General features: G+C 41.6%; 1 protein-coding gene across 2 annotated transcripts; it reads left to right on the plus strand.

Moving 5' to 3' along the window:
• Nucleotides 1–41: 41 nt before the first annotated feature.
• FAM76B (family with sequence similarity 76 member B) lies at nucleotides 42–19,044 on the plus strand. Of its 2 annotated transcripts, none has more exons than XM_060234922.1 (11): nucleotides 42–411; nucleotides 2,817–2,881; nucleotides 4,311–4,365; nucleotides 4,924–5,079; nucleotides 6,622–6,827; nucleotides 8,258–8,305; nucleotides 8,435–8,515; nucleotides 9,104–9,239; nucleotides 12,964–13,065; nucleotides 15,997–16,123; nucleotides 16,294–19,044. In XM_060234922.1, the coding sequence occupies exons 1-10, from the start codon at nucleotides 256–258 to the stop codon at nucleotides 16,084–16,086; spliced, it is 1,095 nt and encodes a 364-aa protein (XP_060090905.1). In that variant the 5' UTR covers nucleotides 42–255; the 3' UTR covers nucleotides 16,087–16,123; nucleotides 16,294–19,044. The 2 variants fall into 2 exon arrangements, with proteins under 2 accessions (XP_060090905.1, XP_060090904.1); XM_060234921.1 differs by having other exon boundaries at nucleotides 217–411; nucleotides 8,264–8,305.
• Nucleotides 19,045–24,851: the final 5,807 nt, after the last annotated feature.

A 24,851-nucleotide genomic window follows, 5' to 3' on the forward strand; every position in this document is an offset into this window, starting at 1 on the left:
TCCTCGGCCTGTGTTTGTGTGAGGAGAAGGAAGGGCGGGAGGGAAAAGGAGGAAGGAAGGCAGGGAGGGCCTCGACGCGGATGCCGACCCGAAAAGGAACCGGGGCCTAAACGGGAGGAAGGACGGAAGGGGAAGGAGCCGCCTGAGGGGAAAGGCCGGCCGTTTGGCCTCCGAGTCTCGCGCCCTGCTCGCTCGCTGATTGGTTGGTTTGGGGCCGGGCCGTTGGCGGCTGCCTCAGCGCGGAGAGGAGGACGGATGGCGGCAACATCCGGGGCCTCCGGAGTGGCGGCTGCAGCGGCGGCCGTTGGACCTGGGCCAGGCCCTGGCGCGGCCCCGGCGCTCTACGCGTGCACCAAATGCAACCAGCGCTACCCGTTCGAGGAGCTCTCCCAGGGACAGCAGCTCTGCAAGGTGCCGCTCCCCAAGGCCGCAGGGGAGGGCTGGGACGGCGCTGGGCCGAGGGGAGAGCCGGCGAGGGTGGAAAGGAGCGGAGGCTGCCAGGAAAGCTGGGCTGCCGCGGAAGCGAAAAAGAGGAGGGCAGAGAACCAAATGGCCGCAGGAAGTTCTCGGGAGCTGTTCTGGAAGAATACACGTGTTCTGGGCCTCTTCACGCGTTACGTGCTGTAGGCTCTGCTGCCACTAGCGCTGCCTTCTAGGGCAGGGGTGGCCGAACTTGCTTAACATAAGAGCCACAAAGAAAAAAAGTCAGATGTTTGGGAGCCGCAAGACATGAACGTCAGATGTTGCAAGGAAGGAATATAGATGGGGAGGAGAGAGAGATGGAAAGAAAGCAACTTTAACTTTAAATGCATTCTGCAAGCTGCTGGCTGGCTTGTCTTGGAGTGATTTTTAAAGAGACGCCTTCTCCAAGTTGGCCAACGGGGCAGTGGGGACTTCAAGAGTCACACAATATGTGTGAAAGAGCCACATGTGGCTCTCAAGCCACACTTTGGCCACTCTTGTTATAGGGAGACGAAGCCTAGTGAGAAGTCACAGTTCTTCCTATACGGGCCTCCAGTATCATTTTTTTCTTTTCCTTCCTCCAAAAAAAACCCAAACCTTGTAGCGGTCTGTGACTTCTGTCTGTGGTGCCATTACATTGAATTTTCTCTCTCCACTCCCAGTGTTAGGGATATAGGAAGCAAACGATGTTACACTGTGGAATATATCGGTTTTGGTGTTATGAGACAGGAGAATCTGACAGACAATCCTGGGTTGGGGGTGGCAACATCCCCTTGCTTGGTGTGTTGTGATTGCACATATTGGGTCCTACTTTATATTTTGAAGTGTATGTTTGGGGAGCGTGCATGGGGGGGGCACAGTGGGAGGGCGTCTAGTGTCCTGGTCCCACTGGTGGACCTCCTGATGGCACTTGGGGCTTTTTGGCCACTGTGTGCCACAGAGTGTTGAACTGGATGGGCCATTGGCCTGATCCAACATGGGTTCTCTTACATTCACACAAACGCACCTAAGCTAAAAAAGCAATGTGTTAATCAGGTTCTAGTATGTCACAATGTGCGTGGTTGCACTGCTGAAAATGCTGTTTATTGCTAGAGGTACTGTAGAGCATTGACTCCTCTAGCAGAATTTGTTGTACAAGTTCAAAGTATCAACAAGACTGAGAAGTGCTGATATGTTTTAGTTTGTTGAGACTTGAGTTTTTGTAAACAGCAGCCAGATTCATCAGATACACATAGGGCTTCTTTGCAAATTTGAGTTTTTTTATTTTGAGCTCATTTACCACTAGACCAAATCACACATTACATTATCCATGTGATTCCCACGTGCTGTAATTGACATTTCTTGTTTTAAAACTCTGAAGGTTGTCTTTCAGATGTATTGTGTTTATATAATTTCTGGCCTAGTGGTTAACCACTAGCAAACAGAGTTGTATTTGTAGACTAAACATACAGTCAGTTGAACAAACAGGCCACATGTCATTTCTTCATCTTACGTGACATAAAGGCAGAAAAGCAGCTTACAGACAGCTTGAAGATTTACTAGTGTTTGCCCACCCAGTGTCAGTGGACAATGGTGACTTCACACACGTGCTTCCCTATCCCTCAGTTTTTCCATACTAGTTACCAGTGACTTCAGTTAGAGATTATTCCATTGATGCACTTCAGATTTTGTGTACATCTGCACTAATATAGTCAGTGGTCCATCGTACATGTAATGTCTCCTTAATCCTGTAGCATATCCTGGTTTTAAATTCTGTTCAAGTAATGATTACATTTCCACCATTTACAATATGTTTTGTGTGTTAGCTGTCTTTTATTTCATTTGTTAAAAGCTGGCACATGCTGCAGTGTAAACTAACACATGTCTCTGTTGTCCATTATCACTTAATGCATATAACCAAGTGATTTAAGCTGGCTAATAACCTGATAGACCCTTCTTTTGCACTGAAGATGAGAAGTGACACCAACTTTTCAGGCGCTTGAGAAAGACCAAAATGTTTCGAAACAGCTGTGATTAGGGGGAGTGCGAAGATCTCAGTCGTTTCCATTAAGCACATTTTCAAGTTGCGTCATGGTCCTTGAAGATGATTTCTTATGAGACAGATTTGCTTCATACTTGTTAAACTTTTTAGATTTGACAGATTCAGGAAGTGAGAGCAAATACTTCTGTTTGAAAATGATTAAGATTGGTTAGCTGAAGCATTTATCAGCAAACCATTTGTTTTCATATGCTTTGGCTAACCAATCTTAACTATTCCGAATATAACTTCACAAGGCAAAATGAGATGAGTCTGGAATGTAATGGATTTCACATTAGTAAACAGTTCTGACCTTTTTTCTCTCTCTCCCTTTTAGGAATGTCGCATCGCCCATCCCATTGTAAAATGTACCTATTGTCGCTCAGAGTTTCAACAAGAGAGGTACGGCCTTGCCATGTTCACTCACTTGCAAACAGCAAAAGAAATTGTTGTTGGCCTTATAAAGGTACATAGATCCAAGCAGGCAGCTGTGTTGCTCTGAAGTAGTAGAACAAAGTAGGAGTCAAGTTTCACTTTTAAGACCAACAAAGTTTTATTCAGAATGTAAGCTTACATTCTGAATATAACTTTGTTGGTCTTCAAGGTGAAACTTGACTCCTACTTTATTATAAAGGTGCAGTCATCCATACGAAGTATCAGTTAGATTCTAATAAAATTTACCTTAGAAGTGAAAGCTGAAAGTCCTTTTTCAGCCTTATAAGTGAGGTGATTGCGGACTAATCACTTCATTCACCCACTTCTCTTCACTGTGCCCCTCAATAATTCCACATCAGCTTTCTCAGAGCCACTTCATTTGTTAACGTTGTTAACTTGCATCTCATAATGAGATCAGCATACAACTGAAGTTGCTTTCTTTGCAGTCTGATTTCATTGGTGTCTCAAATGCTGCCAAGTTTTACTAGAGTTACACCCATCTATGTTCAGTGAACTCTGGCCTTGGAATGGTATGATTTCACTTAGGATGGTAGTGAACGTTAGTTTTTGATAGGTTAGGATTTCAGCTCATTTTTTTCCTGTGTTGTTATCCTCTGATGAATCCCTGTTCCTTTAAACGGAAGTTAACATCCATGCTGACAGTCTTTAACTATTATTAAGGTTGGAGATTAAAATTGCCTCTAAGATCAAAAGTACTAGGGACAGGAGAGGATGGCCTCCATGGTCTGTTCACTCTTTTAATTATAATCGTGCATTTGTTCATTCCTGTGGTTACTGCATTTCATCCTATTTTTTTCCTTTGATGCATTTGATGCTTTCCTGTATAGTTTCTCATTTTCTGCCTTTATCAAGAGTACTTCTAAATGACTGCAGATAGCAGATTTCAGTTTTAATGTTCCAGATCACCCACTGAACAAAATAGGTTCTTTGAGGAATGCCACTGGTTAATGATATCTGAATATTTGCTTTAAAGTTCCAAACATGTTGAAATGACCAGTCGAATCCCCCCCCCGCCCCCAATTTTTTCATTTCAAATATTAATTCCTGGAAAATTATATTGTTTCTTTTTGAGATTGGGGTGGGGGCTGGAAATCTGTCTTGGATTCACTTATCTCCTGCAGTAGCCATCTGGAAGATTGTCAGAGCTCATTTTTATTCACAAATTGATTTATCTATATTTGTTGCATGCTTTTTTCATTTTTAGTAAAAATGTAAAATGCTTGTAATAAAATAGTCAAAATATTATCTTTTTTTACAAAATATCTGTACTTTTTGAACAAAATAGAAAATTCCTGAACAGTTAGCACTCTTGGTTTTTTCCCCAAAATGCATTATGCAAGTTCAGCTTAACCTGCTTTTTCTTTCATTTTTTCAGCAAAACTAACACAATATGTAAGAAGTGTGCCCAAAATGTGAAACAGTTTGGAACGGTGAGTTGGCATCTGTACATTGTGTTGTTCATTTACTTTATATATACCCTGCTTTTCTCCCCATTGGAGACCCAAAGCGGCTTATAATATTCACTCCTTCATTTTTTCCTTCCAACAACCCTGTGAGGTAGCTTAGGCTGAGAAAAGCAGAATGGCTCAAGGTCACCTAGCAAGCTTCCATGGCAGAGTGGGGATTTCAGTCTAGATTCTCTCATATTCCAGTTGACAATATAAGCACTATATCACATTGGTGGTAATGTTTGTTACACTGTTGTGAAATCTGTTGCAATGAATAGAGTTCTGCACCAATGTGTGTACAGATTGTTATTGTTCATGCTTATGTGTTCATAATTTTTAAAAAAATTGTTGTCCTAGTTATAAAATATAGCATAGCTTTAATGTGCAAATTATATGTTTTTTCTTAACATCAAAAGAAAATTGCTCAGAATGAACAGTTTTGTTCTTTTTCCTCTTCAGTTCCAGGTCATTGTTGTTTGCAGTACTGGTCACTGAAAACAATAAATACTATGTTTTTTATTTGTTCTCTTATTCCTGCAGCCAAAACCTTGTCAGTACTGCAACATCATTGCAGCTTTTATTGGCACAAAATGTCAGCGTTGCACAAACTCTGAAAAGAAATATGGACCACCTCAGACATGTGAACAGTGCAAGCAGCAATGTGCTTTTGATCGCAAAGAAGAGGGAAGAAGAAAGGTATGCTTTTGACTGTTAGAACTTTATAGATAGAGCACTTACAAGTTAATAATTCAAGCTTTCCATAACAATAGCAAGGCCCTGACTTATTTTAAATCCGGATAATGATGACCCATGCTAGGGAGACCAGTAGCCCGCTTCTGGTGGGAAGGCCCAGGCAAGAAATGAAATAGCATTTTCAAGGATGATGGCCAAAGCATCATCTGACATTCTTATATCACATCTGGGTTTTGAGGTGGGTGTAATGTCACAACTTGCCAGACGTCATTTTTGTCCTGGGACTCTTCTAGAAAAGCTCCTTGAAATGCCAGCTAGCAGCCTGGTATCACTAACCTGTGCCCTAGTCAAACATACTTGAAACTGTTTAGGCTATATATGTGGGGAATATTACATTGATACGATGGTCTGTCTTACTTCCATGTGAATGTAACATTGGAATGGGGTCTGTGTGGATGGAATCGAAGCTACGTAATTGATTTTGAGGTATACCTTTTGCTTATGTTGTGCAAGAAATAGGGCTGTACTTGAGTGTGGTCATTCACACATGCATCTCTTCCCCCCCCCCTCAATGTGGGCATTTGGATCCAGAGTATGTTTATACAGATCCATATTTGATATAATACTTTAAAAAGAGTCATGTATTATAAACAGTGTTAAATCTATTAGAATAAAGAAAACAGTAAAATTCAAAAAAGAGGGAAATTTCAAGTGGTAAAAAATATGTTGGTGTGGTACTTACTAGCTTTGGTGTGATACAAGCCAGCCTTTCCAGGTTACTTTCAAATTGAATTCCTTCAACGTGCTTGGCACGTTCAACTTTTTTGGGCAGGCTCAAATAAAACATTGTAAGTGAATGGGACTTTGGCAAGTCCCAGTCAAACATGCTTAATTATTAAGGTGCCCAGTTATGGCTCACTCATGGCTATTGTATGCTGGACCGTCACAGAATTCTTGAGGAGGAGTTCTTGGGTGGCTAGCTAACAACATTTCTAATGTACTGTGTACGCTACAACCTTTGCAAAGAAACAAATAAGTCACCTAAAAACAGGAAATTTCCTGTGCTGCATTTTTTATTTACTTCAGCTGAGAACTTTTCCGTTTCCCATTCTCTTGTGTTGCTGTGGATGTTGTCAGGTTGTGAGATATCACAGGGAAAACAGTTGTAAGTGAAGCAGGTTGAACAAAATTATAAAGCGTTGACCACAGTTGTGCATCTTGAACAGGAGGTGACAGAGCTGCCTGCATAATCATAGCATCTGTATATTAAAGTCAGATATTTTTTAGTCATACAGTAATTTCTTGTGCAACTGAATTTTCACTACATATGTAACTCATTTGTATGTGCAAGGGTCGCAGCAGTAGTATTTGAGGAGTGTCTGACCTATTGTATTCCGTGTTCTGCTGAATTTTCACTATATTTGTAATTTGTTTGTACGTGCAAGAGTCACAGCAGTAGTATTTGATAATTTTATTTTGGCTGTTGTATGTCTTTTTAGCACTCAGTACGTGTAACATAACTTGCTGCGAATGATTTCCCAAAAGGTTGATGGGAAGCTGTTGTGTTGGCTCTGCACTCTGTCCTACAAGCGAGTCCTGCAGAAGACCAAGGAACAGAGGAAGAGCTTAGGGTCGGCGCATTCTAACTCTTCCTCCACATCTATCTCCGAAAAAGACCAGCATCATTTGAAACATCACCACCGCCATCACCACCATCACCATCATCATCGTCACAGCAGCAGCCATCACAAGTAAGTGCTGTGAAAGACCAAGGAACGGAGCTGCTCTGTTGCTCTTGTGCCTGCAGTTGGACCCAGATACAAATGATGAGTGGAACTAGAGATGCTGTGGCTCAATGGTAGATCATCCGCTTGACCTGCAGAAAGTCCAAAGTTCAGTCCCCAGCATCACCAGTTGAAAGCACCAGAGGGCAGGTGATGTGAAATATCTCTGCCGGAGAGCCACTGCCAGTCCAAGTAGACAATACTGACTTCAGTGGACCAAGGTCTGATTCAGTATAAGGCAGCTTCACGATACTAAAACAGATGATACCGAAAAGGAAGTCAATTATCGTTTTACATGTTGTAGGAAGATTTTTTTTTCTGCTTAATGCTGCTTCCTAGTTTTTTTGGTTTGAAAGCATGATCATGGGTTGGAGAGATTTTGGACCACTAAAACTTGCCTCAGGATCCCATTCTGTATTTCAATAACTCCCAAAAATGATATTAACCAGATTCCATTTGTCCAGGGGAACCCTGGGTTGTATTTTTTCAAGCAGAAGCCCCTCTTGCTGCATTGCAAGCTGTTTTTCAGCTACGTTGATACATCCAGTGTGTCTCCTGCTCAAAGGGTCAGACTTCCCCCTTGGCTTGTTCAAGCTTTTGAAGCCAAACTGGAGAGCTGATTTTGTGTAGTGATTAAGTGTGTGGACTCTTATTTGGGAGAACCGGGTTTGATTCCCCACTCCTCCACTTGCACCTGCTGGAATGGCCTTGGGTCAGCCATAGTTTTCACAGAAGTTGTCCTTGAAAGGGCAGCTGCTGTGAAAGCTCTCTCAGCCCCAACTACCTCATAGTGTGTTGTGGTGGGGGGGAAGGTAGAGGAGATTGTGACTGCTCTGAGATTCAGAGTATAGGGCAGGATATAAATCCAATATGATCTTCTTCAGACTGCATCAACTTTTAGAAACCTCACATAGTTGGGAGTCACATTTGGGCCATATCAGCTTGCTTAAGATATTTCTTAAATGTTATCTAGCAGCAGGGCTTGTTTTGTAGCAGGAACTCCTTTGCATATTAGGCCACACATCCCTGATGTGGCCAATCCTCCCAGAGCTTTCAGAAGTCTTAGTACAGGTCCTACTGTAAGCTCTTGGAGGATTGGCTACATCGGGGGGTATGGCCTAATATGCAAAGGAGTTCCTGCTACAAAACAAGCCCTGGCTAGCAGGCTTCTTCCTGTTTAAGTGCTGACACTTGTGGATACGGCTAGGTTATTTTTAAAGCATGGTCCCCTTTTTGACAAAGAAAAACTGCATGTGTGTTTATGTGGGAAATGAAGTGCAAATTCCAAATAAAGTGCATAGAGACTGCACTTGCCATAAGGAGTGTAAGTGGTAACTTAATTCACAAACAGTTCTGGGATTGTCACTGTTAAGCCTGTTCTGTGTTCTGTATTTCAGAATCAGCAGTCTGAGTCCAGAACAGGATCAGGGATTGTGGAAACAGAGGTGAATATTGATTATTTTATTCAGTCTTCTGCTTAAAGATCTGCTTTGAGTCTTTGTGTTATATTTTGTGTAAAAATAGATATATATGGACACACATGAAATGGTCAGGCATTCTTTTTTTTCCCCCAGCCATAAATCCTCCGCAGCTATTCAGAATGAAACTCCAAAGAAAAAACCCAAAATGGAATCCAAGCCATCTAATGGAGATAGGTAAAATTTGGAATTCTTTTCTTCCTACAAAATTTCCTATTCTGTTGTCGAGTACAATGATTTGCTGACAGGCACAATTCATGCTATTCCTTTCTGTTATTTCCCATATGGTTCATTCCTGGAATTTTTCTTGTTAAGGTGTATCTGCACTTACACTTATGTAAACTGAGGGGGAAATTAACTAAAATTAGAGCAAAAGACATGCAGCTCCGACATTGGATACCCCTTTAGCAACAGCAGTTCAGTTGTTATGCAGGTTTGAATCTGTTGCTTTGTTCTAATTCTTACAAACATTTTGTTCCAAAAACATTTTGTTAGACGAGACACCAAACACAGATGTCTTTGAATCATTTGAAATTTATGTAAAAGGTAGCTGCTTCATTTAGTGAGTATTTGACTCTTTGAAGCTAATAATTATATTTCTGCAGATATATATATTGTATGCCATTAGTAAGCTAATTTGCCAGTTTCATCCATTTCTGTAAGGTACATACTTTAGTTCTTAAGGATGTCTGAAAAACCGTTAAGTTTGGAATATGCATAATTTCCCCCCCTCCTTTGGTCACAATGAATGCTGTTATTTTACAGTAGTTCCATAAATCAGTCTGCAGACAGCGGAGGCACTGACAACTTCGTCCTCATCAGTCAATTGAAAGAAGAAGTTATGTCACTTAAACGGCTCTTGCAACAAAGGGATCAAACTATTTTGGAGAAAGATAAAAAGGTAAAAAGCCCAGTAGCTACTCCCTGTTATATGTTCATTTGTCTTACTGGGTCACAAATTATTTTTAAAAAGAGCAACTTCAGTGGAAATGGATTTTGTTCAAACAGTAATGTGGGGGAAAGGCATTTTCTTCCACGTCTCCCTCCTACTGTGAGAGACCTCCCACGCGTGTCTTAATGGCCTGGGTGCCCACTTTATCCTCACTAATCCAATAAGCATGCAGGAAGTTCCCAAGTTATGAATGGGCTGCAGAAGTTTTAAGTCAGGTGGCTGCATCCTGGAATGCCTTGTCACATAGAGTTTTCAAGGTTGGCAGCTGTGTTGATCTGAAGCAGTTGAACAAAGCAGGAGTCAAGTTTCATCTTTAAGACCAACAAAGTTTTATTCAGAACGTAAGCTTTCGTGTGCTGAAAGCACACTTCTTCAGACAAGGGGATCAGGTACAGTGGGCTGAAATACATGCAGTTTGTTGATTAAGAGGACAAACTTATACAGAGCTGGGATCACATGGTGGAACAGTGTGACAGTTTAGAAGGCCGTTTGGTCTGGATAGCCGTAAAAGGTAATAAAAGTTGCCTGCCAATTGGTGTTTCTGCAAGTCTAGGTAAATTACAAAAGGACATGTATTTTTTGCTGTCAAGTCACAACCACCTTGGGGGTGACCCCATATGGCTTACATGGCAAGAGTTATTCAGAGGTGATTAGGCATTGTCTGCATAGCAATCCTGGTATTCCTTAGTGGTCTCCCATCCAAATATTAACCACTGCCAGTGCTGTTTCTGAGATCTGACAAGATCTGGCTTGTTTGGGCTATTCAGGTTTAGCCCACAGAAACCTTTTTAGTGCATGATGTAGCTGAACCTTACAGTGCAGTGAGTTCAAAAATGGGCAAGCAGTACTTTTATAAGAAGAAGAAGACAATGACATTGGATTTATATTCTGCCTTCCACTCAGAGTAACTCATAATTCCTCCCCCACAACAAACACCCTGTGAGGTAGGTGATGCTGAGAGAGCTCTCCCAGAAGCTGCACTTTCAGAGACAACTCTGCCAGAGCTATGGCTGACCCAAGGCCATTCCAGCAGCTGCAAGTGGAGGAGTGGTGAATCAAACCCAGTTCTCCCAGATAAAAGTCTGCGCACTTGTAACCACTACACCAAACAGGTCATGCAACTGTGGCATTTGGTGCTTTTTTTAGTTGTAATTTCTGCATAGACATTGTTTCTCTGCGGGGAGGGGTTCCCCATATTTATATTTCTGCAATCCAGGGATTTCTCCTGGTTTGTGAGAAAACTCCCCTAGTCCATATATGGCCCTGTTGTGCAGATTTTTTTTTTTAAAAAATGACATTCAGAATGAGATTGTGGCCAGAATTGGAAATGGGTTTGGACTGTGACGTCAGAACTGTATTGATTTGCTATAGCAAAAATGCTAGATTTCACAGCACAGCTTCTCTTTCTTTAACCAGACCCCCATTTTTGGGTTGTGACATCAATCCAAAGAGATATATTGGAGCAACATCTTCATGATCATGAAATCTCTTATACTTTAGCTGAATCAGTTTCTTTAGTAGTCGGTTGCCCTTTTCAAGCCAGTTTGACTTGAGATAATGCAGCCACTTCTGAATTCCCATTGGACTCCTTGAGTATACAGAAAAATACTGCTTAAATCAGAGGCAATTCTCCAGTCAAGACTACCAGAGTAATAAAATGTTAAGCAAAAGCCCTGACAGCAACTGGGAAGGGTGGCATTTAGTAGACAACGAGGTGGAGCAAGAATTCCCTTCCCCTCCCATTTGACAAGGACAAAAGAAGCTCTCCTAGACAGCATGGGGAGCATATCAGTGTTCACGTTGTGGCTGTGTAACCACTCTCAATCCTCTCCCCATCAATCTGCAACACTATAATACTGAGACAGATGGCTTTACTGCAAAACTACATTACTTCATTTTATTTGAAATATTTCTTTGCTGCCTCATAGCACAAGGCTCTCGAGACAGTTGGTATCATAGTTACAGCTATCATAAACAACAAAGTTAAAACCACATAAACACCAGTGGTACAAAAATAAACTTGCTTTAGAACATTGAGCAGCAACAGCGAAATTCAAACCAGCCCCCCTTCCCCCCACCAAAAAAAATCCACCCTAATCTCCCATATCCTCAAATGGAAAGAAAGGCAAAAGAGGCCATTCTTCTACTGAGGTGCCACAGTCAAAGTGGCTCAGAGTCTCTGCTCATCTAAGGGTGGGTGAAGATACACTACTGGGCTTCCAGTGTATCTTGGCATTTGACCGGGTATAAGTGGGAGCAGTTAGGGTATCCTTAGGAAACCATGCTCTTTGTGCATTTGGGGCTTTAAAAATAAATGCCACCACTGATTTGTACTCTGAATCTGATCAGTTCTTTCAAATTTATTGAGATGCATTTTTAAGGGAGGCATAGCTATCTGTAGCCCAGAACAAAGTTAGATTGCAGCAGTACCTTTAAGACCAACAAAGTTTTATTCAAGCTATGCGCTTTTGTGTGCATGCACCCTTCTTCAGATACATAGAAATGGAAGATAACCATTCAAATTATAGACAGAGGCTGAACAGCAAATTAGTATGTAACATGATGAAGATATTTTAAGATATGCAGAGACAAAACAGAAATAACAAGTATATAGGATCCACAGTTTGGATTTCATTAAGGGGGAACAACAGTAAAGCAATAAATATGTCAAAAAGAGAAACATGTGTAAGAGAATCTTTTCTAATTGTGAGATGTTAACTGAGACATTCAATTTGTCTCCTCAAGCACAAAGGTAACAAGTGGCATTTTTTTTCTTTTGTTGGGGTGGGGTGCAGTGTTATGTAGGAATATATAAAACCCAACCGAATCTATCCTTAGCCCTGCTAGCAGTGGTATTGTGCACCTTAATTGGTGTTTCTGAATTGCCTTATAAGTTACATGCAATGGTAAAGCACATTGCAATAGGCTAATCGGATGTTAGAACTGGATGCCAGTGCATATCTTTTTCTCTTAGTAGAAAACAAATCTACTTAGTAGAAAACAAATTGCAGCCATCCTTAGAAGTATTGTACATTTTGAGATTGTTATTCTCTCAGGACCCTTCAACCTAGTACTGTTTGGTTTTTCACAACTTAATTATTTGTAGTCTCAATTGCTAATGTACTGGCTTCATTGCCAAAAAAAATTGAGATAAGCAGATGTTTCCTACCAGTGATACAGAAGACATTGCAGGGGAGAACCAAAGACTGGAGATAACACTGGTATTTGAAGCTGTGTGTTTTACTTGTACTCCTGTTTTGGTCAGTTTTGCTGTTTGAAAGTTGAGGGTATATAAAATGCACATAAAATAAGTAAGATAATATAACATAAGTAATTCAAGCTCATTGCTTTGGGGTTTACTTTTAAAACATTCAATTTAGAGTGTTAAAATTCTTACCATTACATGCTAGTTTGTTTTGGGAAGATGCTGTTTAAATAGCAATACATGTTAAGTTTCCTTGTAGTTCACGGGGGGGGGAGAAATTATGAAATGGAGTATCATGTTATAAATTGCTCAGGCAAACAAAGTTTTTCGTACATATTTCCTTTGCTGCTTGTCAAATCAGTCGAAAAGTGGATAGAATTTTCTAGTGGATCCACCAGGGAGACAAAAACTTGCTTTATCAACATGCATTCAAGATATTTAAGATTCCAAACAATTCTTTTTTCCTAGTTGACAGAGCTGAAAGCAGATTTCCAGTACCAGGAGTCAAACCTAAGGACAAAGATGAACAGTATGGAGAGAGCTCACAAGGAAACTGTAGAACAGCTTCAGGTAAAACAGCACATTAGCTCAAGCATGTGGGAGGCCTAGTTGCCTCTTGCATATTCCTTCTGTTGTGCCTGGGTTCACCAAGAGGTCTTTCTATCTGATGTGTACTGCAAGTTCTACCTGGAAACTCATTTTCCCAGTTTTGCATGTATTGGTGTTGATTTGGATCAAGGAGAGAAAGTTCAAGGTTTCTCCTGGCGCTGTTTTCCTTAATGAAATGACTGCTCTTTACCACTTTGGAGGAGGAGGTACATGAGTACTGGTGAGCAATGCTCACTCTAAGCCATGGAGTCCTGTGAGCAAAAATTCTACTTCATGAGCTACTGCCATTAAAGTTGTGAACTACGGCATAAATTTGTTTGCTTTGAGGCCATTTTTCCTGAGCTAAGACAAAAATGGCCAGAGCCTAAAAAATGTAGCTAGCTCACACTAAGCACAGAGGGAACACTGCTGGTGAGGTACACACAGATTTTTCTGCATGAGCCTCCTGAGGTTGTTGGCAGGTCAGGAAATCAAGCGGGAAGCTTAAGCTCCCTTTCTCCGCACACTGCCCTCCCAATCCCAGCTGGACCCTTGTGATCTGGGAGCTGAGGTCCCAGAGGGAAACTTGTAGCCCAGAACAGGACTGTGGAAGCATGAATGAACTCTGCCACTTGTGTGGAACAAATCAAATAGGCTACAACAGGGGTCCCCAACCACTGGGCCGCACACCAGTCCCAGTCCTCAGCCTGCCAGCAACCCGGCCGCGGAGTGAGGCAGAGGCACCATACTGCCCCCACCCGCCCAGGACCTGGGTGGATGAAAGAGGCAGTGTGGCCTTGCTCTGAGGCAGGGAGGCAGCCTCAGAGTGAGACAGAGCAGCCCCACCACCCCTTCCACCCGATCAGCTGACCAGTGGGGGTCTTTAAATGGGAGGGGGATGCAGACTGGCCTGCCTCCTGGCTACCTAGCGGGGAGGTGGCACAAACAGTCCCGGCTTCCCCCCTCCATTTAAAGACCTATGGGGGGCAGGGATGGGATGTGGGTGGAGGGGCATCCTGGGGAGGCAAAGATCCCAGCACCCCACACACACCGGTCCGTGGAAAAATTGTCTTCCACAAAATGGGTCCCTGGTGCCAAAAAGGTTAGGAGCCACTGGGCTACAATATAGGAGGGAATGGGGCCATGGCTCAGTCATAGAGCCTTTCCTTTGCACGGAAAAGGTCCCAGGTTCAGTCCTCAGCATCTCCAGGTAAAAAGAGCCAGGTAGGCGGTGATGTGAAAGACCTTGACCTGAGACCTGGATAGCCACTGCCAGTCTGAGTAGACAGAGCTGCCCTTGATGGGCCAACAATCTGATTCGGTGTGAGGCAAATTTATGTGTTCATATATACAGTCTGAATCCAAGGACTTACCCTTACCTAAGACATTTGCAATTGCTGGTGATTCAACCCTCACTCCAGTGGTGATCCTGAGTGTGTCTTTATTTCCTTTGAGGTGAGGGATCCCATATCCACCTCAGGATTACCTGTCGTATTCAAACAGCACAGCTCCTTGGACTCAAGGCAGCTAACAACACAGCAGCCAGGTTGCAAGGACACTAATTGTAACGGTCCAGTTAGCAAGATTTAAAACATTTAAAATGCACAAGGAAGCACTCGGGATTTAAATCCCACAGAAACAGTCCTCCAGCAGCTGGGGACCCCCTGCAGTTTTTCTTTCACAAACATTAAGGAGTGCAATAGTTACAAAATGATGGGTTCATATACTGTGTCCCATGACATGATCTCCTCACTGACCCAGCTGATCTTGGGCAGGCTTCTCTGTTTAAGCCAGGCTGCATTAGAAGCCAGCCACAGCCAAGGTGGTGAAGAGCTCTCAGTTCCTTGCCACCTGGCTAATCCTTAGGCTGATTTCTAAGCCTGGCCAACAAACATCTGAGAGACAGGAGCAAGTTCTCCTGCCTCTCTGCTGTTTTCAGATCCTTCTGAAATTCCTGAATATATCCAGGATTTTCTTGGGATTTTTTTTTTTCAGTTTTCCTGAGAAAACCTGGATATGTTTGGGAAGCCAAAATATACCCACAAACTACCAATAAGATATTTTTGGGTATATTTTCAGCTCGGGTAGATCCAAATGCACACCCAGGGCCGGCTCGCCCACTAGGAAAACTAGGCGGTTGCCTAGGGTGCCAAATAGGGCTCCCCCTCCTCCAGTGCCCAAGACAACCAGCTAGTTTGCCTCCTGTCGCGGCCAGCCACCCCTGGCGCGCTGTTGCCACGCTCCGCTTGCTCGTCCCCCCCCCCCCCCCAGCTCGCCATGACTAAAACTGTGCCCTACCAGATTCTCCCAGCCCGCCCCTGCACCTGTCATCGAAAGACGGATGGAGGGAGCAAAAGGAGGGGGGAGATACCTCCTCCATCCATCTTTTAACAAAATGCACAGGCGCAGGCTGGGAGAAACTGGTAGGGCGTGTGGAGCGTACTGGGGGGGGGTCCTGCCTAGGGCAGTATTCGCCCTAGAGCCGGCACTGTGCACACCCCTAGCTTCCTGTTTGAATTTGTTATCTATTCTTCTATTATGTTTTATTGGCAGTCATTTAAAAAAAAACGTTTAAAAATGTAGCTGTCATGGCTACAGTGTAAACAGAGAGAGGCTTTTAAATCATTTTCTCCCTTTTTTCCAATAGGGAGGGAACCCATTTCTGGGTTGCTTATATTACTACCAATGGAAAAATGTAAAGGTAGTTGTATTTTTCAGCAATGAGAAGGGAGTTGGGTCTTCTGGAGCCTTAATGGCAGTGGTACAAAAATGGAAGAGGCAAGCTTCATATAGGGAGAGAGAGATGACACATGCACAAAAAAATCTTTCATTGCATTGTGAAAAATGTTTTTTGGTATAATCAAAGTGGTATCAAAGGCTTACAGAATGCTAAAGGTGTTTGCTTTCTCGCAGGCAAAAAACCGAGAGTTACTCAAGCAAGTCGCAGCATTATCAAAGGGCAAGAAGTTTGACAAGAGCGGGAGTATGCTGACATCTCCGTGAAGAGCAAGCTGCTCACAGAGGTGTGAATATTCAAAAGGTACAATTACTCTGTGGGAACGTCTTAGTTTGTATGGCAAGAAGAATATTTTTCTGTGCACACAGAGTAGCATGTCTGTTTGTAATGGATAATGCAATGAACCATTTGGATTAAAACACTTCAGCTGGCTCGAAGAAGGCTTTTAACACTTCTTTATTCTTTCAATACAGGGAGCGTTTTGCCAATAACTGGCATTCAGGAAGAGCGAGTGCTCTTTTTAAAAAACCACATCATGCAATAAGAAGCGAGACTGGCGGCACCTTGAGGGAGCCAGTCCATCGAGCAACGCTGCTACACACGCTTACTCAGTGAAACTTGGTTTATATGGAGTGCCTGGACAAAAACAGGATTGGCCTGGGCTCTGGGCAGATTGGCATCAGGAAACACTACCATCCGTATCAATACTACAGCAGCAGTCTGTTTGAGAAGAGAATCAGCAGCAGACATACAGCAAGTCCGCTGTATGTGTGGGTCAAAACAAAGAGTATGCTGAAGATTTTAAAAAATCACGGTGCTTTTATTACGAGTCATTTAAACCTTATAAATATATATATGTAAATGAATTTTAACAGTTTTATGCTTAGTGATTAGTGTTTTGCATTTCTTGTGATAGAAATTTAAAAGAGAGATTCTTTATTGTAAGTACCTGAACAAAACGTGGAGTTTGGTTTTTGTTTTGTTTTTTGAAATTTACTGTAGACTTTTTCCTCTTGCCAAGTGCCTTTTATCCCAATTGTTTATTTATAGGAATGCTGGTATTTTGTATATAAGTTTTTTGGGGGGATTTTTTTTTTTAAATCATGGTTACTTTTTTTGTGTATATATAAATGTATATGTGCGTGTACAGAAGAATTGACTGCTACGATCAAAGTTGTTAGAATGCTAGCTAAGGCGCTAAGAGCTGGTAAGCAGCTAAAATATTGGTTGTAGATGACTGTAACAGATGTGTCTGTAGAGCTTCTTAACTTTTGTTGTGCCTAATTTAATTTTTTGGCAACCCTAAACCACAGGGCTTTTAAAAGAATATTTCTCTTTTGTCTCACTGCTAATTTGCATTGTTGTCTCCATGTTGTCCTCAATTGGATGATGCAAATTTCTTTAAATAGCATCTTACCATAGCTTAATGCGTCTTTAAAAACTGGTTAGAGAAACATGCCTTTTTTAGTAGTAGACAATAACCTCTCCTCCCCCCCCCCCCCCAAAGAAAAAGAATTTCTTTACAGTGCTGTGTGCACTAATAACCTGGGAGCTACAAAATGCCCCATGGACACTGCCCACTGAGGGGGGTGGGAAACCTTCACCTCAAGAGGACTGTATAGCCCTTGCTAGTCCAACAGGCTCATTGGATAGTCACTCAGTGCAGCCAGAAGCACAGTGTTCAGTTCCACACTGAAAGAGCCACGTAGACACGTCCTAAAACAGTGTCTTCCAGACTGCATTTCAAGGGACTTTAGGATTCCATGGGAGCTTATCAGTAATGGTGAGAGGCCTACGCGTAAGATGCCTTGCCCTCCAGCCCTGCCAATCTGCATTTGTAATGTGCTGTTGTAGGAGGAGAGGGTCAGTTAAGTTCTAGTTAGCTTGCATGCACTAGAGCAATAGCGATACCTTTGGTGGTCAAACCAGCTCTACATGAACAGAGGCACTTCAGAAGTGTCCCGTAACCAATTATACAGGACTCAGGAGTTTTTCAGCCAATAGATGGATTTTCCTCAGTAGACACCTGTGGGGGTAAGATTCCCTGTTGGTAGAAATTTTGAGAGTGGCTTTTTGAAGAGAAATAGTGCTGTCAGAGTAATCTTATCTGTTAAAAGTTCTAACCAGTGCTTTGTGATCTTAATACCAGTGACTGAGAAAAGGTCAAAAGCTTGTTCCAGAAAAGCATGCTCTCACCAGCTTTAAAACAAGCTGTTTTTCCATGAAATGAAAAGCCTGTTTGATACAAGGGTGCTCAAGTTACTATTCCAGGAAATTCTTGCACTTCAGCTAGCATTATGCTTTGGCTTGGGGGCCCACAGCTACCTAAAGATTGGGAAAATTTGTTCCCAATAGACTACTAAATAATTGTAATCTGAAAGGGGAGAAAAAGCTGCTTTCTACAATAATGAGATTTTTTAATTTTTTTATACTAAAGTGAACTTTGTAAGTTTATAAATACTATGTCCTGATCTTACACAATTAACACAGCTACAGTTAACGCAGCTGCTGCTGTTCTATTGGATTGTTCAGTCACTGAAGATTTTTTTTTTAATTACAGACTTTCATTTCATAGAATTTTGATATCTTTTTCCAGTTGACCAGCAACATATCATTGATATGTTCAGGTTTTTAAACAAAAGGTCAAAACTCTTAGCATGAAATTTATACTTTGAAATCAGAGAATTCCCATTGAAACTTGCTATGCTGCAGTAGGAATGTTGTCGAGAAAGATTCACAATTTGGTTTCTAAGTACTGGAGTTTTGCCAAGCCCAATAGAAGAGCATTTAGGGACTTCACACTCAATTAGTAAAGTATCATTTTTGGTTTTTAAATTTCATAACCTCTTTTTAATGTGGGAAATTTTTAAAGGGTAGACACTAGCATATGAAATTCTGGAGTTGTAGAGTATTTTCATGATGAACCTGATTTTTACATAAGCTTTCCAGGTGATGCGTTGTACTATAATGTGCATTTTGGTCAGTTTTTCCACTGTTTGATTAGCATCGAACAACAAGGCTCACTTGGCTTGAGTTATTTATTTTTAACCCTGTGAATATTGCAGTCCATTTTTAGTAATGTCTGTGTCCATTTTGAGGTGGAGATGTTAAGCTTGCTACACATGTATATACTATTGAAATTCTGTACTGGAACACATTTGACGGTCAACATTTTTGTACTTTTTCTAAATCCAGTATTTCACAATAAAAGCTTGTTAAAACATTGGTGTGTTCATTCGTTATTCTGAAAAGCATTACTACCTCTCTGGTTTCATCTGCATTGGACTGAGAAAATGAGGGAAAGTTAAGGATGTTTTAAATTTTTCAGGGCTTCCCCCCCCCCCCCCCATCTTGTCCGTGCTAACTTGAGCAGACAGTGGCTGGATTCAGAAAGCTTGAATGCGCTTAAGGGTATGAGAAGACCAGCAATATTTTTTTTAAAAGACAGTTGGGTCCCACAGCTTCAAGACCGCCAGTGAAGGGAAGGTTGCCACCACCTTAGGTACGTAGCTGGTTCCACTGTTGAACAGCTCTTCCTGTAGAAACATTTTCCTGAATATTCAGCCAGAACCTTCCCAGTTCCCACCCTTATTTAAACCCATTCTTGCGAGTTCTTTCCTCCACTGCCAGCAGGAACAGCGCCCTGCCCTCGAGTGGAAGCCTTTCAAATACTTCGAGAGCAGTTATGTTCCCCCTCAGCTTCCTCTTCTCCAGACTGAACTTGCTCGAGCTCATTTCGTTATGACTGAGTTGGAATTTGAAGCCATGTTTCTCAAGCTGACATGTAATAATATACCGTTCATGTCCCTGAAAGTGCAGGGTATATTAGAAGCGGCTATTTCATTTTCTTGCTTACAATTAACCTGTAACTTTGAACTGAATTAAGGCACAAAGTTCAGTTGCAGTTATGTTGGGAGTCTGTGACTTACAATGGAGTGGAAAGGAAGTATACATGTACTATAAAGGTCACTCAGTGGCTTATTTGACTCATAGAATTGTGTGATGCAAACCTGTCTGCTGTCATTCTCACAGAACACAGCATTGCAAGATCATTTTTTTTGTCCATAAGCAGGGGTCATTTAATAGAAAAAGAGGTGCTGGAGCTCATTAGTGCATGCCACATACCCCTGACATCACTGGAAGGTGTACTAAAGTATATCAGCTCAGCGTCTGCTTTAAAATGCTTCTTGAATTATAATTGTCATAGTAAAACCTTATTCCCATCATACATCTTACATTATTTTCTCCTATGTGGCCACAGTGGCATGATGGAAGATTTCCATCTGTCTGCTTGATATGTTTTGGTTATTTTCCCATTTTTTGTGGGGGAAAATATTAGAAAGTTTGTCACATCTTAAGAGCCCAGAAGCAAGTATTTGGAGGGGGTTGGGGAGAAAGAGAGAGCATGATAAAATTTAAAGGTTCCAGAGCTCCACTCCTATGAGCTCCTGCCCAAAATGAGGCCTGCTTACCAGTTATGTCTATGTCAAGAGATCTTAAGCAGACACTTAAGTGGCAGCTATGCAGTGAGGTATGGGAGGAAGGCTTTGAGGCAACCAGCTTCTGGACTCAAGAATCTCCAGTCCCCCACACTAACCTCTTCTTTAGATTCATTAAGCCCCAACTGCCCGCAATCAAAAAGTGGGACACAAGCTTTGGGATTGGTTACGTGTAAACTATGTGCAATCCCAAAGCTTGTATCTGACTAAACTACATGCAGATCCCAGCAGAAGCTGGGTTCAGGTAGCTGGCTCAAGGTTGACTCAGCCTTCCATCCTTCTGAGGTCGATAAAATGAGTACCCAGCTTGTTGGGGGGCAAGTGTAGATGACTGGGGAAGGCAATGGCAAACCACCCCGTAAAAAGTCTGCCGTGAAAATGTAGTTGTGATGCAATGTCACCCCAGAGTCTGAAACGACTGGTGCTTGCACAGGGGACTACCTTTACCTTTTTAAGCTCCCTAACGGTCTCTTATTTGGAAACCTCCTGGAGGAACTAGATTCAAGCTTGATCAAGATGGATAGCTATGTTAGTCTGATCGTGTAACAGTAGAAAAGAGCATAAATCCAGTAGCATTTTAACGACGTAACAAAATTTGTGGCAAGGTAGAAGTTTTGGTGAGCCACTGCTCACTTCAGCTATACCCTGCCGCAGATTTTGTTAGTCTTTAAGATGCTCCTGGACTCTTGCTAGATTCAAGCTCTTGAGAGTCAACGCTCCCTTGCCAAGGTTCCTGATGAAAGGAGAACTGACTCTCAAAATCTTGTGGATCTCTTAGGTGCTACTGAACCGGAATCTAGGTCTTCCACTGAAGACCAACATGGCTACTCTCTGAAACTCCACTAGACCAAGGCTGTAATTATTTGTGAATCAGTTTGTCCTAGATATTTGACTAGACAGGCAAGACACAGATGGAGATGAATGACAAAGGTTTGTTCAACACAAAATGAGGTACTTAACGAGGTAAATGCTTTGTATGGATGGCTTCAATACATAAAACTGGCTCTCAGTTTCTCCTCCCAAGGGTTATAAAGCTTTCCCCATTGAGAATAATTACTTTGCAGCTGAACCTCAAGTAAAGTCCCTGAGGGGAGATTTGATTCCCTTTTGCTCTGGACAGGTTACCTGGCATGTTTAAAGCTTCTCTTTTCTCTCAAGGGAGCACCTTAACAGAGAACCTACACACACCAGAAAGGACTGATGGACCCTCACACAAAATAAGCATTTTTCCCTACGCTGACCCCCAAACCCTAACAAAAAGCCAAATAAAAGCCTGGAGCCACAAAATCCCCATCCAATAGTTTGAAAAATATCTGGGAAAGTATACATGCACACAAAAGGTTATGCCCAGAATTATGTAAACTTCATTGGTCTGAAAGGTGCCAATGGACTCAGACTTTGTTAAAAAAAAAAAAATCATTCCTCTTAAGGTGAACCTGGCTTACCCTCCCCCTCTCCATCCAGTGGGATTACATGGGCTCTGATTGGCTGATAATCACTTTCATGGGGCCTAAATCATAAAGAATTGGTTCAGAGCCCTGGAGAAGAGGTGAGACTTTTAAAGATGTCTGAACTTTTGTAAATTAAACCAGTAGATGTAAATTAAAACAGTATCCCTGTGCAAGCACCAGTCATTTCCAACTCTGGGGTGACGTCGCATCATGTCGTTTTCACAGTAGACTTTTTTTTTCGTTAAAACAATTTTATTGGTTTATTAAGCCAATCGTAAAATTTTCTCCATTTTTCAATTGCATCCGTTCTAGATAAGCCTCTTATCATATTAGAGAGAATATCCATTTCTGCGACATTAAAGATTTTTTGTATTAACTCGTCCTTTGGAGGTATATCTTTCTGTCTCCAAACTTTTGCAAACAAAATTCTAGCAGCCGTTAGGATATAGACTGTGATATATTCCAGACTGTGATATATAATAAGTAAGATAATGGAGGGAAGATTTATTAACAAGACAATAAAGCTACTGGAAATAAGGTCAAGATAATTTAATAAGGAATGCTTATGTTTGTATATTCCACAAGCACCTTCAATCTGTATAATGTATGTATGTAAAATGTTCTTGTATAAGTGTAAATAAAACGGTAAAATTTAAAAAAACAACAACAATTTTATTGGTAACATATGGCAGTTATATCTAATACTAATAAAATATTAATAATCACTTAATGCCTTCCTCATACATTACCCTTTTCCCTCCCCCCTCCCCCCAGTCTTAATTATAAACATTGGTAACATAAGGTAACAATTTCTATTTCTACATCCTTAATCATTTTTCACCACCATTTCCTATATTACTTTCTAACTACCCTCCCCCTGTTACTTGGCTCCCGCTGATGATAATAAGTCAAAATAATAATATTTTAAGGCTACTCTATTCTAATCAAGAACCAATATTTATACTCTATCTTCTTCTAAAACTTAATCTTAATCATTATCAATAACTACTAACATTTAAAGATACACTTAACTACTTAGCAGACTTTTTTTTTTACAGAGTGGTTTGCCATTGCCTTCCCCAGTCATCTACACTTCCCCGCCCCCCCCCCCCCCGCCCCCAGCAAGCTGGGTATTCATTTTACCAACCTTGGAAGGATGGAAGGCTGACCAACCTGGAGCCGGCTACCTGAACCCAGCTTTCATTTTACCAACCTGGAGCTGGCTACCTGAACCCAGCTTCTGCCAAGATTGAACACAGGTTGTGAGCAGAGAGCTTGGACTGCAGTACTGCAGCTTTACCACTCTGAATGCTAAATAAAGGCGCACACTCAAGGTAAATTCAGTCATATTTGTTAGAACAGGAGGTCTTTTCCATGGTCTCTTAGCCTCCGTGTTCAGAGGGGACTATCAAATAATATAGTATAGTATATTAACTAGTATAATAAACTACAGAATACTCGCTCTCGGGCCTTTTCGGCCGCAGCCCCACATCTCTGGAACCAACTCCCAGAGGAGGTGCGGGCCCTGCGGAACCTTGATCAGTTCCGCAGGGCCTGCAAGACCACCCTTTTTAAATTAGCTTATGAATAACTGAAATCCGCCATCAACATCAACTAGAAGAGTGTCAAGGATAGCGTCAAAAATGTTTTAGTTAATTGTTTTAATTCTGGTTTTTAAGGTTAATTTAATGTTTAATTTAATGTTTTTAATGTAACTGTTTTATTGTTGGTGTACCATTGGTCACCGTATTGTTAGCCGCCCTGAGCCTGCTTCGGCAGGGGAGGGCGGGGTATAAATAAAATTTATTATTATTATTATTATTATTATAAGAGAAAGAGAGATAGGCATAGGACACAGAGCATCTTTTCCTTTCTTTTCTACTGCTATCCCTTTGGAGTTTAGATTACTACTCTTAGGGAAGTTCCTTCCTGCCATTTTGACACCTCTCTTTTGCACACATTGCCAGACTCTTCATCTTTGTAAATAAAAAAGCACTAAGAGACACCATAAATTTTAAACAAGACAGTGTAATGTAAAGGTCAGTGGTGTTCTGATAAAGCTTGCACATAGAACTTCAAATAGAAAAGAGCATGTAGCGCAAAAAAAAAAAAAACATTAACAGAAGACAGTTCAAAAGCAGAACCTGGAAATCTTACAGACATATTCTGAACCTTGTTGGTCTCCTGTGAATGTATTGTAAAGATTGGGTTCCAGTGATAAATAAGCCTCCAAACTGAAGAAAGACGGATGAAACATCTTGATATCTAGAACGACATTTTGGAAGGGCTTTTTTTAGTTTCATGAACTAAATATTGGAATATTGTCACTCCTTTGTGATTAGAAAGACTGCTTTTGAACTGTCTTCTGTTAATGACCTTTACATTACACTGTCTTGTTTAAAATTAGTGGCGTCTCTTAGCATTTTTTTTTATTTACACAGACTCTTTGGCACCATGAGATCAGGACACATGTCTTGCATCTATGGACATCCAGATAGATTAGATTAGACATGCTATCTCTCATGTTTCCTAACTAGAGAACGGAGTTCATATAATAAACTCCTTATTAGTTTGAAATCTGAAGACGTCTCCATGTATCTTTTGTTTCATACTCGCACATACAGCCTCAACCGTGCAGCCTAACATACTCAGTTAAATTACATGAAGACGTTGGAGTAATTTTCCCAACAGTATTTACATGTCCACAATAAATCTGCGTCATCTTGACAATGAGTGAAGGTGGTGCATGTTTTGTGTTCCCTGCAAATTCCTTCCTTACCTCCACATTTCTTCATGAGTGGCTGCTTTTACCATGTCAGCCACCAGATGCTGCCGAAGCTCTATATAAAGTGATCACCGTATGGAAGATCATTTCAGACACAAAAACGCTTGCCTCCAAACCGTAACCTGTCTGGGCATCTTGGAAAAGCAGAAAGGGTAACACTTCAAAAAGTACAGTTTCAGAACTGAAGTGGGGTCTGCATACTTGTCTGGCCAGAACCTGAGATAGGGAACTTAGAGATGTGTGCAGTCCGTTATTGTGAATGTCTCTGTGTGTGTGCTTTTAAGTGGCCAGATTTC

The sequence above is a fragment of the Heteronotia binoei genome, chromosome 3 (genome assembly GCF_032191835.1).
Source record: "Heteronotia binoei isolate CCM8104 ecotype False Entrance Well chromosome 3, APGP_CSIRO_Hbin_v1, whole genome shotgun sequence".
NCBI classification, from domain to species: domain Eukaryota; kingdom Metazoa; phylum Chordata; class Lepidosauria; order Squamata; family Gekkonidae; genus Heteronotia; species Heteronotia binoei.